The sequence below is a fragment of the Pelophylax lessonae genome (genome assembly GCF_965119305.1).
Source record: "Pelophylax lessonae genome assembly, contig: HAP1_SCAFFOLD_313, whole genome shotgun sequence".
NCBI classification, from domain to species: Eukaryota; Metazoa; Chordata; class Amphibia; order Anura; family Ranidae; genus Pelophylax; species Pelophylax lessonae.
The window spans coordinates 134,880-153,124 of record NW_028120031.1 but is presented as its reverse complement, the minus strand read 5'-3'; the positions used below and the strand labels follow the sequence as shown (position 1 = coordinate 153,124).

General features: G+C 56.3%; 1 protein-coding gene across 1 annotated transcript in view; it reads left to right on the top strand.

Annotated features, from left to right (window-relative positions):
* LOC309543692 (ena/VASP-like protein) overlaps positions 1 to 18,245 on the top strand; it is a gene marked incomplete at its 5' end in the record, with an annotated part of 86,148 nt that overhangs the window by 54,866 nt on the left and 13,037 nt on the right. The window contains 2 exons of the mRNA XM_082276142.1: positions 4,464 to 4,530; positions 10,879 to 10,936. Of these exons, the coding sequence (XP_082132268.1) occupies positions 4,464 to 4,530; positions 10,879 to 10,936 (125 nt within the window). The remainder of the gene's footprint in view (positions 1 to 4,463; positions 4,531 to 10,878; positions 10,937 to 18,245) is intronic.

The window sequence follows — 18,245 nt, the reverse complement described above, 5'->3', positions numbered from 1 at the left end:
CTCACTACGTATTAAGTGACTGCCCCGGAACAAGCTTGCAGCTAATATAGCGTGATGGTGCCCATTGGTGTGGATATATCAGCGAAGGAAGGGTAAGGAGGGTTGCTCTGCGACAACCATCTCTACAATAAAATATTAGCAGTGAAGGTCCCTATAGTCCACCCCTTACAGGTCTACTTTATGGAAAACATTTACTGTCACTATTATCTTCACTAGCCAGAAAAGCTTCCTCTGTGCTCCCCTCTGAAGCTGGTTTCTCTTTTGATTTTCTTCTATTTCCTGCATACTTCTTGTATGCCATGCACAGCCCATGCTCTTCAAGGTCAGAACTTATCTGGTATGAAGGGGGAGGGGTCAGTTCTATGAAGGGGGAGGGGTCAGTTCTATGAAGGGGGAGGGGTCAGTTCTATGAAGGGGGAGGGGTCAGTTCTATGAAGGGGGAGGGGTCAGTTCTATGAAGGTAGAGGGGTCAGTTCTATGAAGGGGGAGGGGTCAGTTCTATGAAGGTGGAGGGGTCAGTTCTATGAAGGTGGAGGGGTCAGTTCTATGAAGGTGGAGGGGTCAGTTCTATGAAGGTAGAGGGGTCAGTTCTATGAAGGGGGAGGGGTCAGTTCTATGAAGGTGGAGGGGTCAGTTCTATGAAGGGGGAGGGGTCAGTTCTATGAAGGGGGAGGGGTCAGTTCTATGAAGGTGGAGGGGTCAGTTCTATGAAGGGGAGGGGTCAGTTCTATGAAGGTGGAGGGGTCAGTTCTATGAAGGGGGAGGGGTCAGTTCTATGAAGGTGGAGGGGTCAGTTCTATGAAGGGGGAGGGGTCAGTTCTATGAAGGGGGAGGGGTCAGTTCTATGAAGGGGGAGGGGTCAGTTCTATGAAGGTGGAGGGGTCAGTTCTATGAAGGGGAGGGGTCAGTTCTATGAAGGGGGAGGGGTCAGTTCTATGAAGGTGGAGGGGTCAGTTCTATGAAGGGGGAGGGGTCAGTTCTATGAAGGTGGAGGGGTCAGTTCTATGAAGGTGGAGGGGTCAGTTCTATGAAGGGGGAGGGGTCAGTTCTATGAAGGTGGAGGGGTCAGTTCTATGAAGGTGGAGGGGTCAGTTCTATGAAGGGGGAGGGGTCAGTTCTATGAAGGTGGAGGGGTCAGTTCTATGAAGGGGGAGGGGTCAGTTCTATGAAGGGGGAGGGGTCAGTTCTATGAAGGTGGAGGGGTCAGTTCTATGAAGGGGGAGGGGTCAGTTCTATGAAGGGGGAGGGGTCAGTTCTATGAAGGTGGAGGGGTCAGTTCTATGAAGGGGGAGGGGTCAGTTCTATGAAGGTGGAGGGGTCAGTTCTATGAAGGTGGAGGGGTCAGTTCTATGAAGGGGGAGGGGTCAGTTCTATGAAGGTGGAGGGGTCAGTTCTATGAAGGGGGAGGGGTCAGTTCTATGAAGGGGGAGGGGTCAGTTCTATGAAGGTGGAGGGGTCAGTTCTATGAAGGGGGAGGGGTCAGTTCTATGAAGGTGGAGGGGTCAGTTCTATGAAGGGGGAGGGGTCAGTTCTATGAAGGTGGAGGGGTCAGTTCTATGAAGGTAGAGGGGTCAGTTCTATGGAGGTAGAGGGGTCAGTTCTATGAAGGGGGAGGGGTCAGTTCTATGAAGGGGGAGGGGTCAGTTCTATGAAGGTGGAGGGGTCAGTTCTATGAAGGGGGAGGGGTCAGTTCTATGAAGGGGGAGGGGTCAGTTCTATGAAGGTGGAGGGGTCAGTTCTATGAAGGTGGAGGGGTCAGTTCTATGAAGGGGGAGGGGTCAGTTCTATGAAGGGGGAGGGGTCAGTTCTATGAAGGGGGAGGGGTCAGTTCTATGAAGGTGGAGGGGTCAGTTCTATGAAGGGGGAGGGGTCAGTTCTATGAAGGTGGAGGGGTCAGTTCTATGAAGGGGGAGGGGTCAGTTCTATGAAGGTGGAGGGGTCAGTTCTATGAAGGTGGAGGGGTCAGTTCTATGAAGGGGGAGGGGTCAGTTCTATGAAGGTGGAGGGGTCAGTTCTATGAAGGGGGAGGGGTCAGTTCTATGAAGGTGGAGGGGTCAGTTCTATGAAGGGGAGGGGTCAGTTCTATGAAGGGGGAGGGGTCAGTTCTATGAAGGTGGAGGGGTCAGTTCTATGAAGGGGGAGGGGTCAGTTCTATGAAGGTGGAGGGGTCAGTTCTATGAAGGTGGAGGGGTCAGTTCTATGGAGGTAGAGGGGTCAGTTCTATGAAGGTAGAGGGGTCAGTTCTATGGAGGTAGAGGGGTCTGTGTTATGGAGAGGGAGGGGTCTGTGTTATGGAGGAGGAGGGGTCTGTCTTATGAAGGGGGAGGGGTCTGTGTTATGGAGGGGGGGTCTGTCTTATGGAGGGGTCCGTGTTATGGAGGGGAAGGGTTCTGTGTTATGGAGAGGAGGGGTCAGTTTCATGTTGGGATAGGGAGGGGTCTGTGTTATGGAGGGGGAAGGGTCCGTGTTATGGAGGGGGAAGGGTCTGTGTTATGGAGGGGGAAGGGTCTGTGTTATGGAGGGGGGATCTATGTTATACAGGGGGAGGGGTCTGTCTTATGAAGGGGAGGGGTCTGTGTTATAGAGGGGGAGGGTTCTGTGTTATACAGGGGGAGGGTTCTGTGTTATAGAGGGGGAGGGGTCTGTGTTATGGAGGGGGAGGGTTCTGTGTTATAGAGGGGGAGGGGTCCTTGTTATGAAGGGGAGGGGTCCGTGTTATGGAGAGGGGGGATCTGTGTTATACAGGGGGAGGGTTCTGTGTTTTGGAGGGGGAGGGTTCTGTGTTTTGGAGGGGGAGGGGTCTGTGTTATAGAGGGGGAGGGGTCTGTGTTATGGAGGGGGGATCTATGTTATACAGGGGGAGGGGTCTGTCTTATGAAGGGGGAGGGTTCTGTGTTATAGAGGGGGAGGGGTCCGTGTTATGAAGGGGAGGGTTCTGTGTTATACAGGGGGAGGGTTCTGTGTTATACAGGGGGAGGGTTCTGTGTTATACAGGGGGAGGGTTCTGTGTTATAGAGGGGGAGGGGTCCTTGTTATGAAGGGGAGGGGTCCGTGTTATGGAGAGGGGGGATCTGTGTTATACAGGGGGAGGGTTCTGTGTTTTGGAGGGGGAGGGGTCTGTGTTATGGAGGGGAAGGGGTCATTGTTATGGAGGGGGAGGGGTCCGTGTTATGGAGGGGAGGGGTCTGTGTTATGGAGGGGGAGGGGTCCGTGTTATGGAGGGGTCCGTGTTATGGAGGGGGAGGGGTCCGTGTTATGGAGGGGAAGGGGTCTGTGTTATGGAGGGGGAGGGGTCCGTGTTATGGAGGGGTCCGTGTTATGGAGGGGGAGGGGTCCGTGTTATGGAGGGGAAGGGGTCTGTGTTATGGAGTGGGAGGGATCTGTGTTTTGGAGGGGGAGGGGCCTGAGTTATGGAGGGGGTGGGGTCTGTGTTGGGGAGGAGGGTCTGTGTAATGGAGGGGGAGGGGTCTTGGTTATGGAGGAAGGGGGGGTCTGTGTTATGGAGGGGGAGGGGTCTGTGTTATGGAGGGGGAGGGGTCAGTTCTGTGTTTGGGGAGGGGGGGTCTTTTTTATGGAAGGGAAGGGGTCAGTTCTGTGCTGGGGGAGGGGGGTGGGTCTGTGTTATGGAGGGGGAGGGGTCAGTTCTGTGTTGGGGGAGGGTGGGTCTGTGTTATGGGGGGGAGGAGTCAGTTCTGTGTTGGGGGAGGGGGGTCTGTGTTATGGAGGGGGAGGGGTCTATGTTATGGAGGGGAGGGGCCTGTGTTATGGAGGGGGAGGGGTCTTTGTTATGGAGATGAGGGGTCTGTGTTATGGAGGGGGAGGGGTCTGTGTTATGGAGGGGGAATGGTCTTTGTTATGGAGGGGAGGGGTCTGTGCTATTTAGGGGGAGGGGTCTGTGCTATGGAGGGGGAATGGTCTTTGTTATGGAGGGGAGGGGTCTGTGTTATGAAGGGGGAGGGGTCTGTGCTGTTGAAGGGTAGGGGTCTGTGTTATGGAGGGGGAGGGGTCTGTGTTATGGAGGGGAGGGGTCTGTGTTATGGAGGGGGAGGGGTCTGTGCTATGGAGGGGGAATGGTCTTTGTTATGGAGGGGGAGGGGTCTGTGTTATGGAGGGGGAGGGGTCTGTGTTATGGAGGGGGAGGGGTCTGTGTTATGGAGGGGGAGGGGTCTGTGTTATGGAGGGGAGGGGTCTGTGTTATGGAGGGGGAGGGGTCTGTGTTATGGAGGGGGAGGGGTCTGTGCTATTGAGGGGGAGGGGTCTGTGTTATTGAGGAGGAGGGGTCTGTGTTATGGAGGGGGAGGGGTCTGTGTTTTTGAGGAGGAGGGGTCTGTGCTATTGAGGGGAGGGGGTCTGTGTTACGGAGGGGAGGGGGTCTGTGTTACAGAGGGGGAGGGGTCTGTGTTACAGAGGGGGAGGGGTCTGTTCCATGCAGATTCGATGTCTTCTCACTGTTGTCTCAGCAGGATGAAGCCGGTGAACAGCAGCAATGACGTATCATCAGACGCCTTAGACTTCGACAGAATGAAACAAGTGAGTGTCTGTCTCTTTAATAGTGCGAGGGAGGGAATCATGGCGGTTCAGCATCACATATGGGCGTTACCTATGTAAATCCAGCATACCTAGGACTGCCCACTCCACCAGACTGGCACCCACCTGTCAAAATATTTTGATAATTGCATAACCCCTCCCAAGAGCCCGCCCACTTCTGGCATCAGGACTAGGGTTGCCACTCGTTCCGGATTCACCGGGACAGTCCGGGATTTGAATCGTGTGTCTGACCACCTGACACCCGGAGACATTACTGAGACCCGAAGGGTGCGGCTTCCCCCCTATCCTCTCCTTCTGACTGCTGTGGGGGATGTTTTGGGATGGAGAGAGGAGGACACAGCGAGTGACACCGTCCACTGCTCTACTGACACCATCCACTGCCCTACTGACACCGTCCACTGCCCTACTGACACCGTCCACTGCCCTACTGACACCGTCCACTGCCCTACTGACACCATCCACTGCTCTACTGACACCGTCCACTGCTCTACTGACACCGTCCACTGCTCTACTGACACCGTCCACTGCTCTACTGACACCGTCCACTACTCTACTGACACCGTCCACTGCTCTACTGACACCGTCCACTGCTCTACTGATACCATCCACTGCCCTACTGACACCGTCCACTGCTCTACTGACACCGTCCACTGCTCTACTGACACCGTCCACTGCTCTACTGACACCGTCCACTGCTCTACTGACACCGTCCACTACTCTACTGACACCGTCCACTGCTCTACTGACACCGTCCACTGCTCTACTGATACCATCCACTGCCCTACTGACACCGTCCACTGCTCTACTGACACCATCCACTGCCCTACTGACACCATCCACTGCCCTACTGACACCATCTACTGCTCTACTGACACCATCCACTGCCCTACTGACACCGTCCACTGCTCTACTGACACCGTCCACTGCTCTACTGACACCGTCCACTTCTCTACTGACACCGTCCACTGCTCTACTGACACCATCCACTGCCCTACTGACACCGTCCACTGCTCTACTGACACCGTCCACTGCCCTACTGACACCATCCACTGCTCTACTGACACCATCTACTGCTCTACTGACACCGTCCACTGCCCTACTGACACCATCCACTGCCCTACTGACACCATCTACTGCTCTACTGACACCGTCCACTGCCCTACTGACACCATCCACTGCCCTACTGACACCATCTACTGCTCTACTGACACCGTCCACTGCTCTACTGACACCATCCACTGCTCTACTGACACCGTCCACTGCTCTACTGACACCGTCCACTGCTCTACTGACACCATCCACTGCTCTACTGACACCATCCACTGCACTACTGACACCGTCCACTGCACTACTGACACCGTCCACTGCTCTACTGACACCCTCCACTGCTCTACTGACACCATCCACTGCACTACTGACACCGTCCACTGCACTACTGACACCGTCCACTGCTCTACTGACACCGTCCACTGCTCTACTGACACCGTTCACTGCTCTACTGACACCGTCCACTGCTCTACTGATACCATCCACTGCCCTACCGACATCATCCACTGCTCTACTGACACCGTCCACTGCTCTACTGACACCATCCACTTCCCTACTGACACCGTCCCCTGCTCTACTGACACCGTCCACTGCCCTACTGACACCGTCCCCTGCTCTACTGACACCATCCACTGCTCTACTGACACCGTCCACTGCTCTACTGACACCGTCCACTGCCCTACTGACACCGTCCACTGCTCTACTGACACCATCCACTGCTCTACTGACACCATCCACTGCCCTACTGACACCGTCCACTGCCTTACTGACACCGTCCACTGCTCTACTGACACCGTCCACTGCTCTACTGACACCGTCCACTGCTCTACTGACACCATCCACTGCACTACTGACACCGTCCACTGCTCTACTGACACCGTCCACTGCTCTACTGACACCGTCCACTGCTCTACTGACACCGTCCACTGCCCTACTGACACTGTCCACTGCTCTACTGACACCGTTCACTGCTCTACTGACACCGTCCACTGCTCTACTGATACCATCCACTGCCCTACCGACATCATCCACTGCCCTACTGACACCGTCCACTGCTCTACTGACACCGTCCACTGCCCTACTGACACCGTCCGCTGCACTACTGACACCGTCCGCTGCTCTACTGACACCGTCCACTGCTCTACTGACACCGTCCACTGCCCTACTGACACCATCTACTGCCCTACTGACACCGTCCACTGTTCTACTGACACCGTCCACTGCCCTACTGACACCTTCTACTGCTCTACTGACACCGTCCACTGCTCTATTGACACCATCTACTGCCCTACTGACACCGTCCACTGCCCTACTGACACCGTCCACTTCTCTACTGACACCATCTACTGCCCTACTGACACCATCCACTGCCCTACTGACACCATTCACTGTTCTACTGACACCGTCCACTGTTCTACTGACACCGTTCACTGCCCAACTGACACCGTCCACTGCCCTACTGACACGTTCACTGCCCTACTGACACCGTTCACTGCCCTACTGACACCGTCCACTGCCCTACTGACACCGTCCACTGTTCTACTGACACCATCCACTGTTCTACTGACACCGTCCACTGCCCTACTGACACCGTCCACTGCCCTACTGACACCGTCCACTGCCCTGCTGACACCGTCCACTGCCCTGCTGACACCATCCACTGCCCTACTGACACCATCCACTGCTCTACTGACACCGTCCACTGCACTACTGACACCGTCCACTGCTCTACTGACACCGTCCACTGCTCTACTGACACCGTCCACTGCCCTGCTGACACCATCCACTGCCCTACTGACACCATCCACTGCTCTACTGACACCGTCCACTGCTCTACTGACACCGTCCACTGCTCTACTGACACCGTCCACTGCTCTACTGACACCGTCCACTGCTCTACTGACACCATCCACTGCCCTACTGACACCCTCCACTGTTCTACTGACACCGCCCACTGCCCTACTGACACCATCCACTGCTCTACTGACACCGTCCACTGCTCTACTGACACCGTCCACTGCTCTACTGACACCGTCCACTGCTCTACTGACACCGTCCACTGCTCTACTGACACCGTCCACTGCTCTACTGACACCATCCACTGCCCTACTGACACCCTCCACTGTTCTACTGACACCGCCCACTGCCCTACTGACACCGTCCACTGCCCTACTGACACCCTCCACTGTTCTACTGACACCGCCCACTGCCCTACTGACACCGCCCACTGCCCTACTGACACCGCCCACTGCCCTACTGACACCGCCCACTGCCCTACTGACACCGTCCACTGCTCTACTGACACCGTCCACTGCTCTACTGACACCGTCCACTGCTCTACTGACACCGCCCACTGCTCTACTGACACCGTCCACTGCTCTACTGACACCGCCCACTGCTCTACTGACACCGTCCACTGCCCTACTAACACTATAGAGTGCTCTACTGACACCGTCCTCTACTCTACTGACACCAACCAACTCATCTCTGAGAAGAAGAGTTTTCAGAGATTGCCTAAAGGCAGCCAGAGTGGGAGATAGATGGATAGATTTGGGTAGGGAGTTACAGAGCATGGGAGAGGCTCTGGAGAAGTCGTAAAGGGAGGGAGAACATGTTAGGAGACAAGAGAGTTAGAAAGCAGGAGGTCTTGGGATGAGTGGAGAGGATGGTTTGGGTGATATTTGGAGACGAGGAGTGATGCAGCTCGGGGCATGTTAGTATTTTAAATTCAATTCACCGAACAATCTGAAGCCAATGGAGGAATTGGCATAGAGGAATGGAGGACACTGAATGAAGGCCAGTGGAGGGATTGGCAGAGAGGAATGGAGGACACTGGATGAAGGCCAGTGGAGGGATTGGCAGAGAGGGTGGAGGACACTGAATGGAGGCCAGTGGAGGGATTGGCAGAGAGGGGTGGAGGACACTGAATGGAGGCCAGTGGAGGGATTGGCAGAGAGGGGTGGAGGACACTGAATGGAGGCCAGTTGAGGGGTTGGCAGAGAGGGGTGGAGGACACTGAATAGAGGTCAGTGGAAGGATTGGCAGAGAGGAATGGAGGACACTGAATGGAGGCCAGTGGAGGGATCGGTAGAGAGGAATGGAGGACACTGAATGGAGGCCAGTGGAGGGATTGGCAGAGAGGGGTGGAGGACACTGAATGGAGGCCAGTTGAGGGGTTGGCAGAGAGGAGTGGAGGACACTGAATAGAGGTCAGTGGAAGGATTGGCAGAGAGGAATGGAGGACACTGAATGGAGAGCAGTGGAGGGATTGGCAGAGAGGGGTGGAGGACACTGAATGGAGGCCAGTGGAGGGATTGGCAGAGAGGGGTGGAGGACACTGAATGGAGGCCAGTGGAGGGATTGGCAGAGAAGAATAGAGGAAACTGAATGGAGAGCAGTGGAGGGATTGGCAGAGAATAGAGGACACTGAATGGAGAGCAGTGGAGGGATTGGCAGAGAGGGGTGGAGGACACTGAATGGAGGCCAGTGGAGGGATTGGCAGAGAGGGGTGGAGGACACTGGATGAAGGCCAGTGGAGGGATTGGCAGAGAGGAATGGAGGACACTGAATGGAGGCCAGTGGAGGGATTGGCAGAGAGGGGTGGAGGACACTGAATGGAAGGATGGAGTAGTGCGGGGGTGGAGTAGGAGTATGGAGTAGTGTGGGGGTGGAGTATGAGGATGGAGTAGTGCGGGTGTAGTGTGGGGGTGGAGTAGGAGCATGGAGTAGTGCGGGGGTGGAGTAGGAGGGTGGAGTAGTGCGGGGGTGGAGTAGGAGCATGGAGTAGTACGGGGGTGGAGTAGGAGGATGGAGTAGTGCGGGGGTGGAGTAGGAGGATTGAGTAGTGCAGGGGTGGAGTAGGAGGATGGAGTAGTGCGGGGGCGGAGTAGGAGGATGGAGTAGTGCGGGGGTGGAGTAGGAGGATGGAGTAGTGCGGGGGTGGAGTAGGAGGATGGCGTAGTGCGGGGGTGGAGTAGGGAGATGGTGTAGTGCGGGGGTGGAGTAGGAGGATGGAGTAGTGCAGGGGTGGAGTAGGAGGATGGCGTAGTACGGGGGTGGAGTAGGAGGATGGCGTAGTACGGGGGTGGAGTAGGAGGATGGCGTAGTACGGGGGTGGAGTAGGAGGATGGAGTAGTGCGGGGGTGGATTAGGAGGATGGAGTAGTGCGGGGGTGGAGTAGGAGGATGGCGTAGTAAAGGGGGGTGGAGTAGGAGGATGGAGTAGTTTGGGGGTGGGGGAGGAGGATGGAGTAGTGCGGGGGTGGGGGAGGAAGATGGAGTAGTGCGGGGGAGGAGTAGGAGGATGGCGTAGTAAAGGGGGTGGAGTAGGAGGATGGAGTAGTGGGGGGGTGGGGGAGGAGGATGGAGTAGTGGGGGGGTGGGGGAGGACGATGGAGTAGTGCGGGGGAGGAGTAGGAGGGTGGAGTAATGTGGGGGTGGGGGAGGAGGATGGAGTAGCGCGGGGGAGGAGTAGGAGGGTGGAGTAGTAAAGGGGGTGGAGTAGGAGGATGGCGTAGTAAAGGGGGTGGAGTAGGAGGATGGAATAGTGCGGGGGTGGAGTAGGAGGATGGCGTAGTAAAGGGGGTGGAGTAGGAGGATGGAGTAGTGTGGGGGAGGAGTAGGAGGGTGGAGTAATGCGGGGTCGGGGGAGGAGGATGGAGTAGCGCGGGGGAGGAGTAGGAGGGTGGAGTAGTGGGGGGTGGGGGAGGAGGATGGAGTAGTGCGGGGGTGGGGGAGGAGGATGGAGTAGTGGGGGGTGGGGGAGGATGATGGAGTAGTGTGGGGGAGGAGTAGGAGGGTGGAGTAAAGCGGGGGTGGGGGAGGAGGATGGAGTAGCGCAGGGGAGGAGTAGGAGTAGGAGGATGGAGTAGTGCGGGGGAGGAGTAGGAGGATGGAGTAGTGGGGGGTGGGGGAGGATGATGGAGTAGTGCGGGGGAGGAGTAGGAGGGTGGAGTAATGCGGGGGTGGGGGAGGAGGATGGAGTAGCGCAGGGGAGGAGTAGGAGTAGGAGGGTGGAGTAGTGGGGGGGTGGGGGAGGAGGATGGAGTAGTGCGGGGGTGGGGGAGGAAGATGGAGTAGTGCGGGGGTGGGGGAGGAGGATGGAGTAGCGCGGGGGAGGAGTAGGAGTAGGAGGGTGGAGTAGTGGGGGGGTGGGGGAGGAGGGTTGAGTAGTGCGGGGGAGGGGGGACCAGAAAAGGCAAAGTATAAGCAGATAAAACAGCTGTCTGTGATGCTTGGCCCCTCCCCCTCCTCTACATTCACCAATCATCTTCTTCCTCTCCAGGAAATATTAGAGGAAGTCGTTAGAGAGTTACATAAAGTGAAAGAAGAAATCATCGATGGTAAGTCTGCCTCTCCCCTCCTCCACTCACCATTCCAATGTCTTTGATTTATTCATCAGAAATGATACATGGTGATCAAGTGACTGATTAATTAATTGGTTGAGTGACTGATTGATTGATTGAGGGAAGTAACGTCTCAGCTGTGACAGGAGAAACAATGAGTTCAATAATAAAGCAGAGAATTCTGGGGGTTTATTGGCGCTGTCTATAGTCCCATGTATGTGTAGGTGGGACATTAGAGTGTCAGCTCCTGGGGTCAGGGGCGGCTGTGAATGTGCAGTATGTCGATCGCTGCGTATATTGTCAGCGGTGATAATACAACGGTGTAGAGAAGTTGGGGTGGGGCCATGTGTAGCACGGTGTAGAGAAGTTGGGGTGGGGCTATGTTTAGCACGGTGTAGAGAAGTTGGGGCGGGGCTATGTTTAGCACGGTGTAGAGAAGTTGGGGCGGGGCTATGTTTAGCACGGTGTAGAGAAGTTGGGGTGGGGCCATGTTTAGCACGGTGTAGAGAAGTTGGGGTGGGGCTATGTTTAGCACGGTGTAGAGAAGTTGGGGCGGGGCTATGTTTAGCACGGTGTAGAGAAGTTGGGGCGGGGCTATGTTTAGCACGGTGTAGAGAAGTTGGGACGGGGCTATGTTTAGCACGGTGTAGAGAAGTTGGGGCGGGGCTATGTTTAGCACGGTGTAGAGAAGTTGGGACGGGGCTATGTTTAGCACAGTGTAGAGAAGTTGGGGCGGGGCTATGTTTAGCACGGTGTAGAGAAGTTGGGGCGGGGCTATGTTTAGCACGGTGTAGAGAAGTTGGGGTGGGGCCATGTTTAGCACGGTGTAGAGAAGTTGGGGTGGGGCCATGTTTAGCACGGTGTAGAGAAGTTGGGGAGGGGCTATGTTTAGCACGGTGTAGAGAAGTTGGGGTGGGGCTATGTTTAGCACGGTGTAGAGAAGTTGGGGTGGGGCTATGTTTAGCACGGTGTAGAGAAGTTGGGGTGGGGCCATGTTTAGCACAGTGTAGAGAAGTTGGGGTGGGGCTATGTTTAGCACGGTGTAGAGAAGTTGGGGTGGGGCCATGTTTAGCACGGTGTAGAGAAGTTGGGGAGGGGCTATGTTTAGCACAGTGTAGAGAAGTTGGGGAGGGGCCATGTTTAGCACGGTGTAGAGAAGTTGGGGAGGGGCTATGTTTAGCACGGTGTAGAGAAGTTGGGGTGGGGCCATGTTTAGCACGGTGTAGAGAAGTTGGGGTGGGGCCATGTTTAGCACGGTGTAGAGAAGTTGGGGCGGGGCCATGTTTAGCACGGTGTAGAGAAGTTGGGGTGGGGCCATGTTTAGCACGGTGTAGAGAAGTTGGGGTGGGGCCATGTTTAGCACGGTATAGAGAAGTTGGGGTGGGGCTATGTTTAGCACAGTGTAGAGAAGTTGGGGTGGGGCTATGTTTAGCACGGTGTAGAGAAGTTGGGGTGAGGCCATGTTTAGCACGGTGTAGAGAAGTTGGGGTGGGGCCATGTTTAGCACGGTATAGAGAAGTTGGGGTGGGGCCATGTTTAGCACGGTGTAGAGAAGTTGGGGTGGGGCTATGTTTAGCACGGTATAGAGAAGTTGGGGTGGGGCTATGTTTAGCACAGTGTAGAGAAGTTGGGGTGAGGCCTTGTTTAGCACGGTGTAGAGAAGTTGGGGTGGGGCCATGTTTAGCACGGTGTAGAGAAGTTGGGGTGGGGCCATGTTTAGCACGGTATAGAGAAGTTGGGGTGGGGCTATGTTTAGCACAGTGTAGAGAAGTTGGGGTGGGGCTATGTTTAGCACGGTGTAGAGAAGTTGGGGAGGGGCCATGTTTAGCACGGTGTAGAGAAGTTGGGACAGGGTCATGTTTAGCACGGTGTAGAGAAGTTGGGGCGGGGCTATGTTTAGCACGGTGTAGAGAAGTTGGGGTGGGGCTATGTTTAGCACGGTGTAGAGAAGTTGGGGAGGGGCCATGTTTAGCACGGTGTAGAGAAGTTGGGGTGGGGCCATGTTTAGCACGGTGTAGAGAAGTTGGGGTGGGGCTATGTTTAGCACGGTGTAGAGAAGTTGGGGAGGGGCTATGTTTAGCACGGTGTCGAGAAGTTGGGGTGGGGCTATGTTTAGCACGGTGTCGAGAAGTTGGGGTGGGGCTATGTTTAGCACGGTGTAGAGAAGTTGGGGTGGGGTCATGTTTAGCACGGTGTAGAGAAGTTGGGGTGGGGCTATGTTTAGCACGGTGTAGAGAAGTTTGGGGCGGGGTCATGTTTAGCACGGTGTAGAGAAGTTGGGACAGGGTCATGTTTAGCATAGTGTAGCCTCCCATCCTCTATAACACTCTGTAAAGGGCGGGGAAGTGAGGAGAAGGGTTGGTGGAATTTCGGGAAGGGTCCCATTCTTGCCTGATATCAGAAGTCCTGAGTCTTTCATATTTTTCAAATTTTCAATTCAGTTGGTGAAAGGTCCGGACTGCAGGCAGCCAGTGAAGCCCCCGGACTGTTCTGCTAGGAAGCCATGCTGATGTCATAGATGCTGTATGGGGTTTAGCATTGTCCTGCTGAAATATGAAATACCTACCCTGAAAGACATAATTTGGTTGGGAGGATTTGCTGCTCTAACACCTGTAGATATCTTTCAGCATTGATGGTGCCTTTCCAGATGTGCAAGCTGCCCATTCCATACACACTAATGCCCCCCCCACCCCAATACCATCAGAGATGCCGGCTTCTAAACGCAGTGCTCATAGAGCCGTAATGTTCTTCTTCTCTTTAGTCTGGAGGACGTGGCACCCATAGTGGCTAAAAAGAATGTCAAATTTCCATTTCTCTGACCACAGAACAGTTTTCCACTTTGCATCAGACCATTTATAATGAGCTTTGGGCCAGAGAACAGTTTTCCACTTTGCAAAAGACCATTTACAATGAGCTTTGGGCCAGAGAACAGTTTTCCACTTTGTAGCAGCCCATTTATAATGAGCTTTGGGCCAGAGAACAGTTTTCCACTTTGCAACAGACCATTTATAATGAGCTTTGGCCCAGAGAACAGTTCTCCACTTTGCAGCAGACCATTTATAATGAGCTTTGGACCAGAGAACAGTTTTCCACTTTGAAACAGACCATTTATAATGAGCTTTGGACCAGAGAACAGTTCTCCACTTTGCAGCAGACCATTTATAATGAGCTTTGGCCCAGAGAACAAATTTCCACTTTTCATCAGACTGTTTATAATGAGCTATGTCAAGAGAACAGTTTTCCACTTTGCAGCAGGCCATTTATAATGAACTTTGGCCCAGAGAACAGTTTTCCACTTTGCAAAAGACCATTTACAGTGAGCTTTGGGCCAGAGAACAGTTTTCCACTTTGTAGCAGCCCATTTATAATGAGCTTTGGCCCAGAGAACAGTTTTCCACTTTGCAGCAGACCATTTATTATGAACTTTGGCCCAGAGAACAGTTTTCCACTTTGCAGCAGACTATTTATAATGAGCTTTGTCAAGAGAATAGTTCTCCACTTTGCAGCAGACCATTTTTAATGAGCTTTGGCCCATAGAACAATTTTCCATTTTTTATTTGTAGCGCCCCCCCCAACCTCCAGAGGCCTGGTGGTGACCCCCAGAGACAGGGAGGGCCGACATCCCCTCTCAGGGTGCAGATTACTAGGCATGGTGGGTGGTGAACAAGATAGAAAGATGGGCACCAGTCATTTGTATGCTTAAACAGAGAGAAGTTTATTTCTCACAACAGGAACAAAAATGGGAGATTGGGGGAAGGGCACAGGACACCCTTAGTGAAAAAAACAGCAGATTGGCAGACTCCTTAGACAAAATGAAGAATAGGCAGACAGCAGTACAGAAAAAGAACCTTTAAGCTTGAACTGACCTGGGAGGCAACTCCTCTCCCCTGGGTCCAGTCTCCTCTCCCCTGGGTCCAGTCTCCTCTCCCCTGGATCTAATTTCCTCTCCCCTGGGTCCAGCCTCCTCTCCCCTGGGTCCAGCCTCCTCTCCCCTGGGTCCAGCCTCCTCTCCCCTGGGTCCAGTCTCCTCTCCCCTGGGTCCAGTCTCCTCTCCCCTGGGTCCAGCCTCCTCTCCCCTGGGTCCAGCCTCCTCTCCCCTGGGTCCAGCCTCCTCTCCCCTGGGTCCAGTCTCCTCTTCCCTGGGTCCAGTCTCCTCTCCCCTGGGTCCAGTCTCCTCTCCCCTGGGTCCAGTCTCCTCTCCCCTGGATCTAGTCTCCTCTCCCCTGGATCTAGTCTCCTCTCCCCTGGATCTAGTCTCCTCTCCCCTGGGTCTAGTCTCCTCTCCCCTGGGTCCAGTCTCCTCTCCCCTGGGTCCAGTCTCCTCTCCCCTGGATCTAGTCTCCTCTCCCCTGGGTCCAGTCTCCTCTCCCCTGGGTCCAGTCTCCTCTCCCCTGGGTCCAGTCTCCTCTCCCCTGGGTCCAGTCTCCTCTCCCCTGGGTCCAGTCTCCTCTCCCCTGGGTCCAGTCTCCTCTCCCCTGGGTCCAGTCTCCTCTCCCCTGGGTCCAGTCTCCTCTCCCCTGGGTCCAGTCTCCTCTCCCCTGGGTCCAGCCTCCTCTGCCCTGGGTCCAGTCTCCTCTCCCCTGGGTCCAGTCTCCTCTCCCCTGGATCTAGTCTCCTCTCCCCTGGGTCCAGTCTCCTCTCCCCTGGATCTAGTCTCCTCTGCCCTGGATCTAGTCTCCTCTGCCCTGGGTCCAGTCTCCTCTCCCCTGGATCTAGTCTCCTCTCCCCTGGGTCCAGTCTCCTCTCCCCTGGATCTAGTCTCCTCTCCCCTGGATCTAGTCTCCTCTCCCCTGGATCTAGTCTCCTCTCCCCTGGGTCCAGCCTCCTCTCCCCTGGGTCCAGTCTCCTCTTCCCTGGGTCCAGTCTCCTCTCCCCTGGATCTAGTCTCCTCTCCCCTGGGTCCAGTCTCCTCTCCCCTGGATCTAGTCTCCTCTCCCCTGGGTCCAGCCTCCTCTGCCCTGGGTCCAGTCTCCTCTCCCCTGGGTCCAGTCTCCTCTCCCCTGGGTCCAGTCTCCTCTCCCCTGGGTCCAGTCTCCTCTCCCCTGGGTCCAGCCTCCTCTGCCCTGGGTCCAGTCTCCTCTCCCCTGGGTCCAGTCTCCTCTCCCCTGGGTCCAGTCTCCTCTCCCCTGGGTCCCGTCTCCTCTCCCCTGGGTCCCGTCTCCTCTCCCCTGGATCCAGTCTCCTCTCCCCTGGGTCCAGTCTCCTCTCCCCTGGGTCCAGTCTCCTCTCCCCTGGGTCCAGTCTCCTCTCCCCTGGGTCCAGTCTCCTCTCCCCTGGGTCCAGTCTCCTCTCCCCTGGATCTAGTCTCCTCTCCCCTGGGTCCAGTCTCCTCTCCCCTGGATCTAGTCTCCTCTCCCCTGGGTCCAGTCTCCTCTCCCCTGGGTCCAGTCTCCTCTCCCCTGGGTCCAGTCTCCTCTCCCCTGGATCTAGTCTCCTCTCCCCTGGGTCCAGCCTCCTCTGCCCTGGGTCCAGTCTCCTCTGCCCTGGGTCCAGTCTCCTCTCCCCTGGGTCCAGTCTCCTCTCCCCTGGGTCCAGTCTCCTCTCCCCTGGATCTAGTCTCCTCTCCCCTGGGTCCAGTCTCCTCTCCCCTGGATCTAGTCTCCTCTCCCCTGGGTCCAGTCTCCTCTCCCCTGGATCTAGTCTCCTCTCCCCTGGATCTAGTCTCCTCTCCCCTGGGTCCAGCCTCCTCTGCCCTGGGTCCAGTCTCCTCTCCCCTGGGTCCAGTCTCCTCTCCCCTGGGTCCAGTCTCCTCTCCCCTGGGTCCAGCCTCCTCTGCCCTGGGTCCAGTCTCCTCTCCCCTGGGTCCAGTCTCCTCTCCCCTGGGTCCAGTCTCCTCTCCCCTGGGTCCCGTCTCCTCTCCCCTGGATCCAGTCTCCTCTCCCCTGGGTCCAGTCTCCTCTCCCCTGGATCCAGTCTCCTCTCCCCTGGGTCCAGTCTCCTCTCCCCTGGATCTAGTCTCCTCTTCCCTGGGTCCAGTCTCCTCTCCCCTGGGTCCAGTCTCCTCTCCCCTGGGTCCAGTCTCCTCTCCCCTGGGTCCAGTCTCCTCTCCCCTGGATCTAGTCTCCTCTCCCCTGGGTCCAGTCTCCTCTCCCCTGGGTCCAGTCTCCTCTCCCCTGGGTCCAGCCTCCTCTGCCCTGGGTCCAGTCTCCTCTCCCCTGGGTCCAGTCTCCTCTCCCCTGGATCTAGTCTCCTCTCCCCTGGATCTAGTCTCCTCTCCCCTGGGTCCAGTCTCCTCTCCCCTAGGTCCAGTCTCCTCTCCCCTGGGTCCAGTCTCCTCTCCCCTGGATCTAGTCTCCTCTCCCCTGGATCTAGTCTCCTCTCCCCTGGATCTAGTCTCCTCTCCCCTGGGTCCAGTCTCCTCTTCCCTGGGTCCAGTCTCCTCTCCCCTGTATCTAGTCTCCTCTCCCCTGGGTCCAGTCTCCTCTCCCCTGGGTCCAGTCTCCTCTCCCCTGGGTCCAGTCTCCTCTCCCCTGGGTCCAGTCTCCTCTGCCCTGGGTCCAGTCTCCTCTGCCCTGGGTCCAGTCTCCTCTGCCCTGGGTCCAGTCTCCTCTCCCCTGGGTCCAGTCTCCTCTCCCCTGGATCTAGTCTCCTCTCCCCTGGATCTAGTCTCCTCTGCCCTGGGTCCAGTCTCCTCTCCCCTGGGTCCAGTCTCCTCTCCCCTGGATCTAGTCTCCTCTCCCCTGGATCTAGTCTCCTCTCCCCTGGGTCCAGCCTCCTCTCCCCTGGGTCCAGTCTCCTCTTCCCTGGGTCCAGTCTCCTCTCCCCTGGATCTAGTCTCCTCTCCCCTGGGTCCAGTCTCCTCTCCCCTGGATCTAGTCTCCTCTCCCCTGGATCTAGTCTCCTCTCCCCTGGGTCCAGCCTCCTCTCCCCTGGGTCCAGTCTCCTCTCCCCTGGATCTAGTCTCCTCTCCCCTGGATCTAGTCTCCTCTCCCCTGGGTCCAGTCTCCTCTCCCCTGGGTCCAGCCTCCTCTGCCCTGGGTCCAGTCTCCTCTCCCCTGGGTCCAGTCTCCTCTCCCCTGGGTCCCGTCTCCTCTCCCCTGGATCTAGTCTCCTCTCCCCTGGGTCCAGTCTCCTCTCCCCTGGGTCCAGTCTCCTCTCCCCTGGGTCCAGTCTCCTCTCCCCTGGATCTAGTCTCCTCTCCCCTGGGTCCCGTCTCCTCTCCCCTGGATCTAGTCTCCTCTCCCCTGGGTCCAGTCTCCTCTCCCCTGGGTCCAGTCTCCTCTCCCCTGGGTCCAGTCTCCTCTCCCCTGGATCTAGTCTCCTCTTCCCTGGGTCCAGTCTCCTCTTCCCTGGGTCCAGTCTCCTC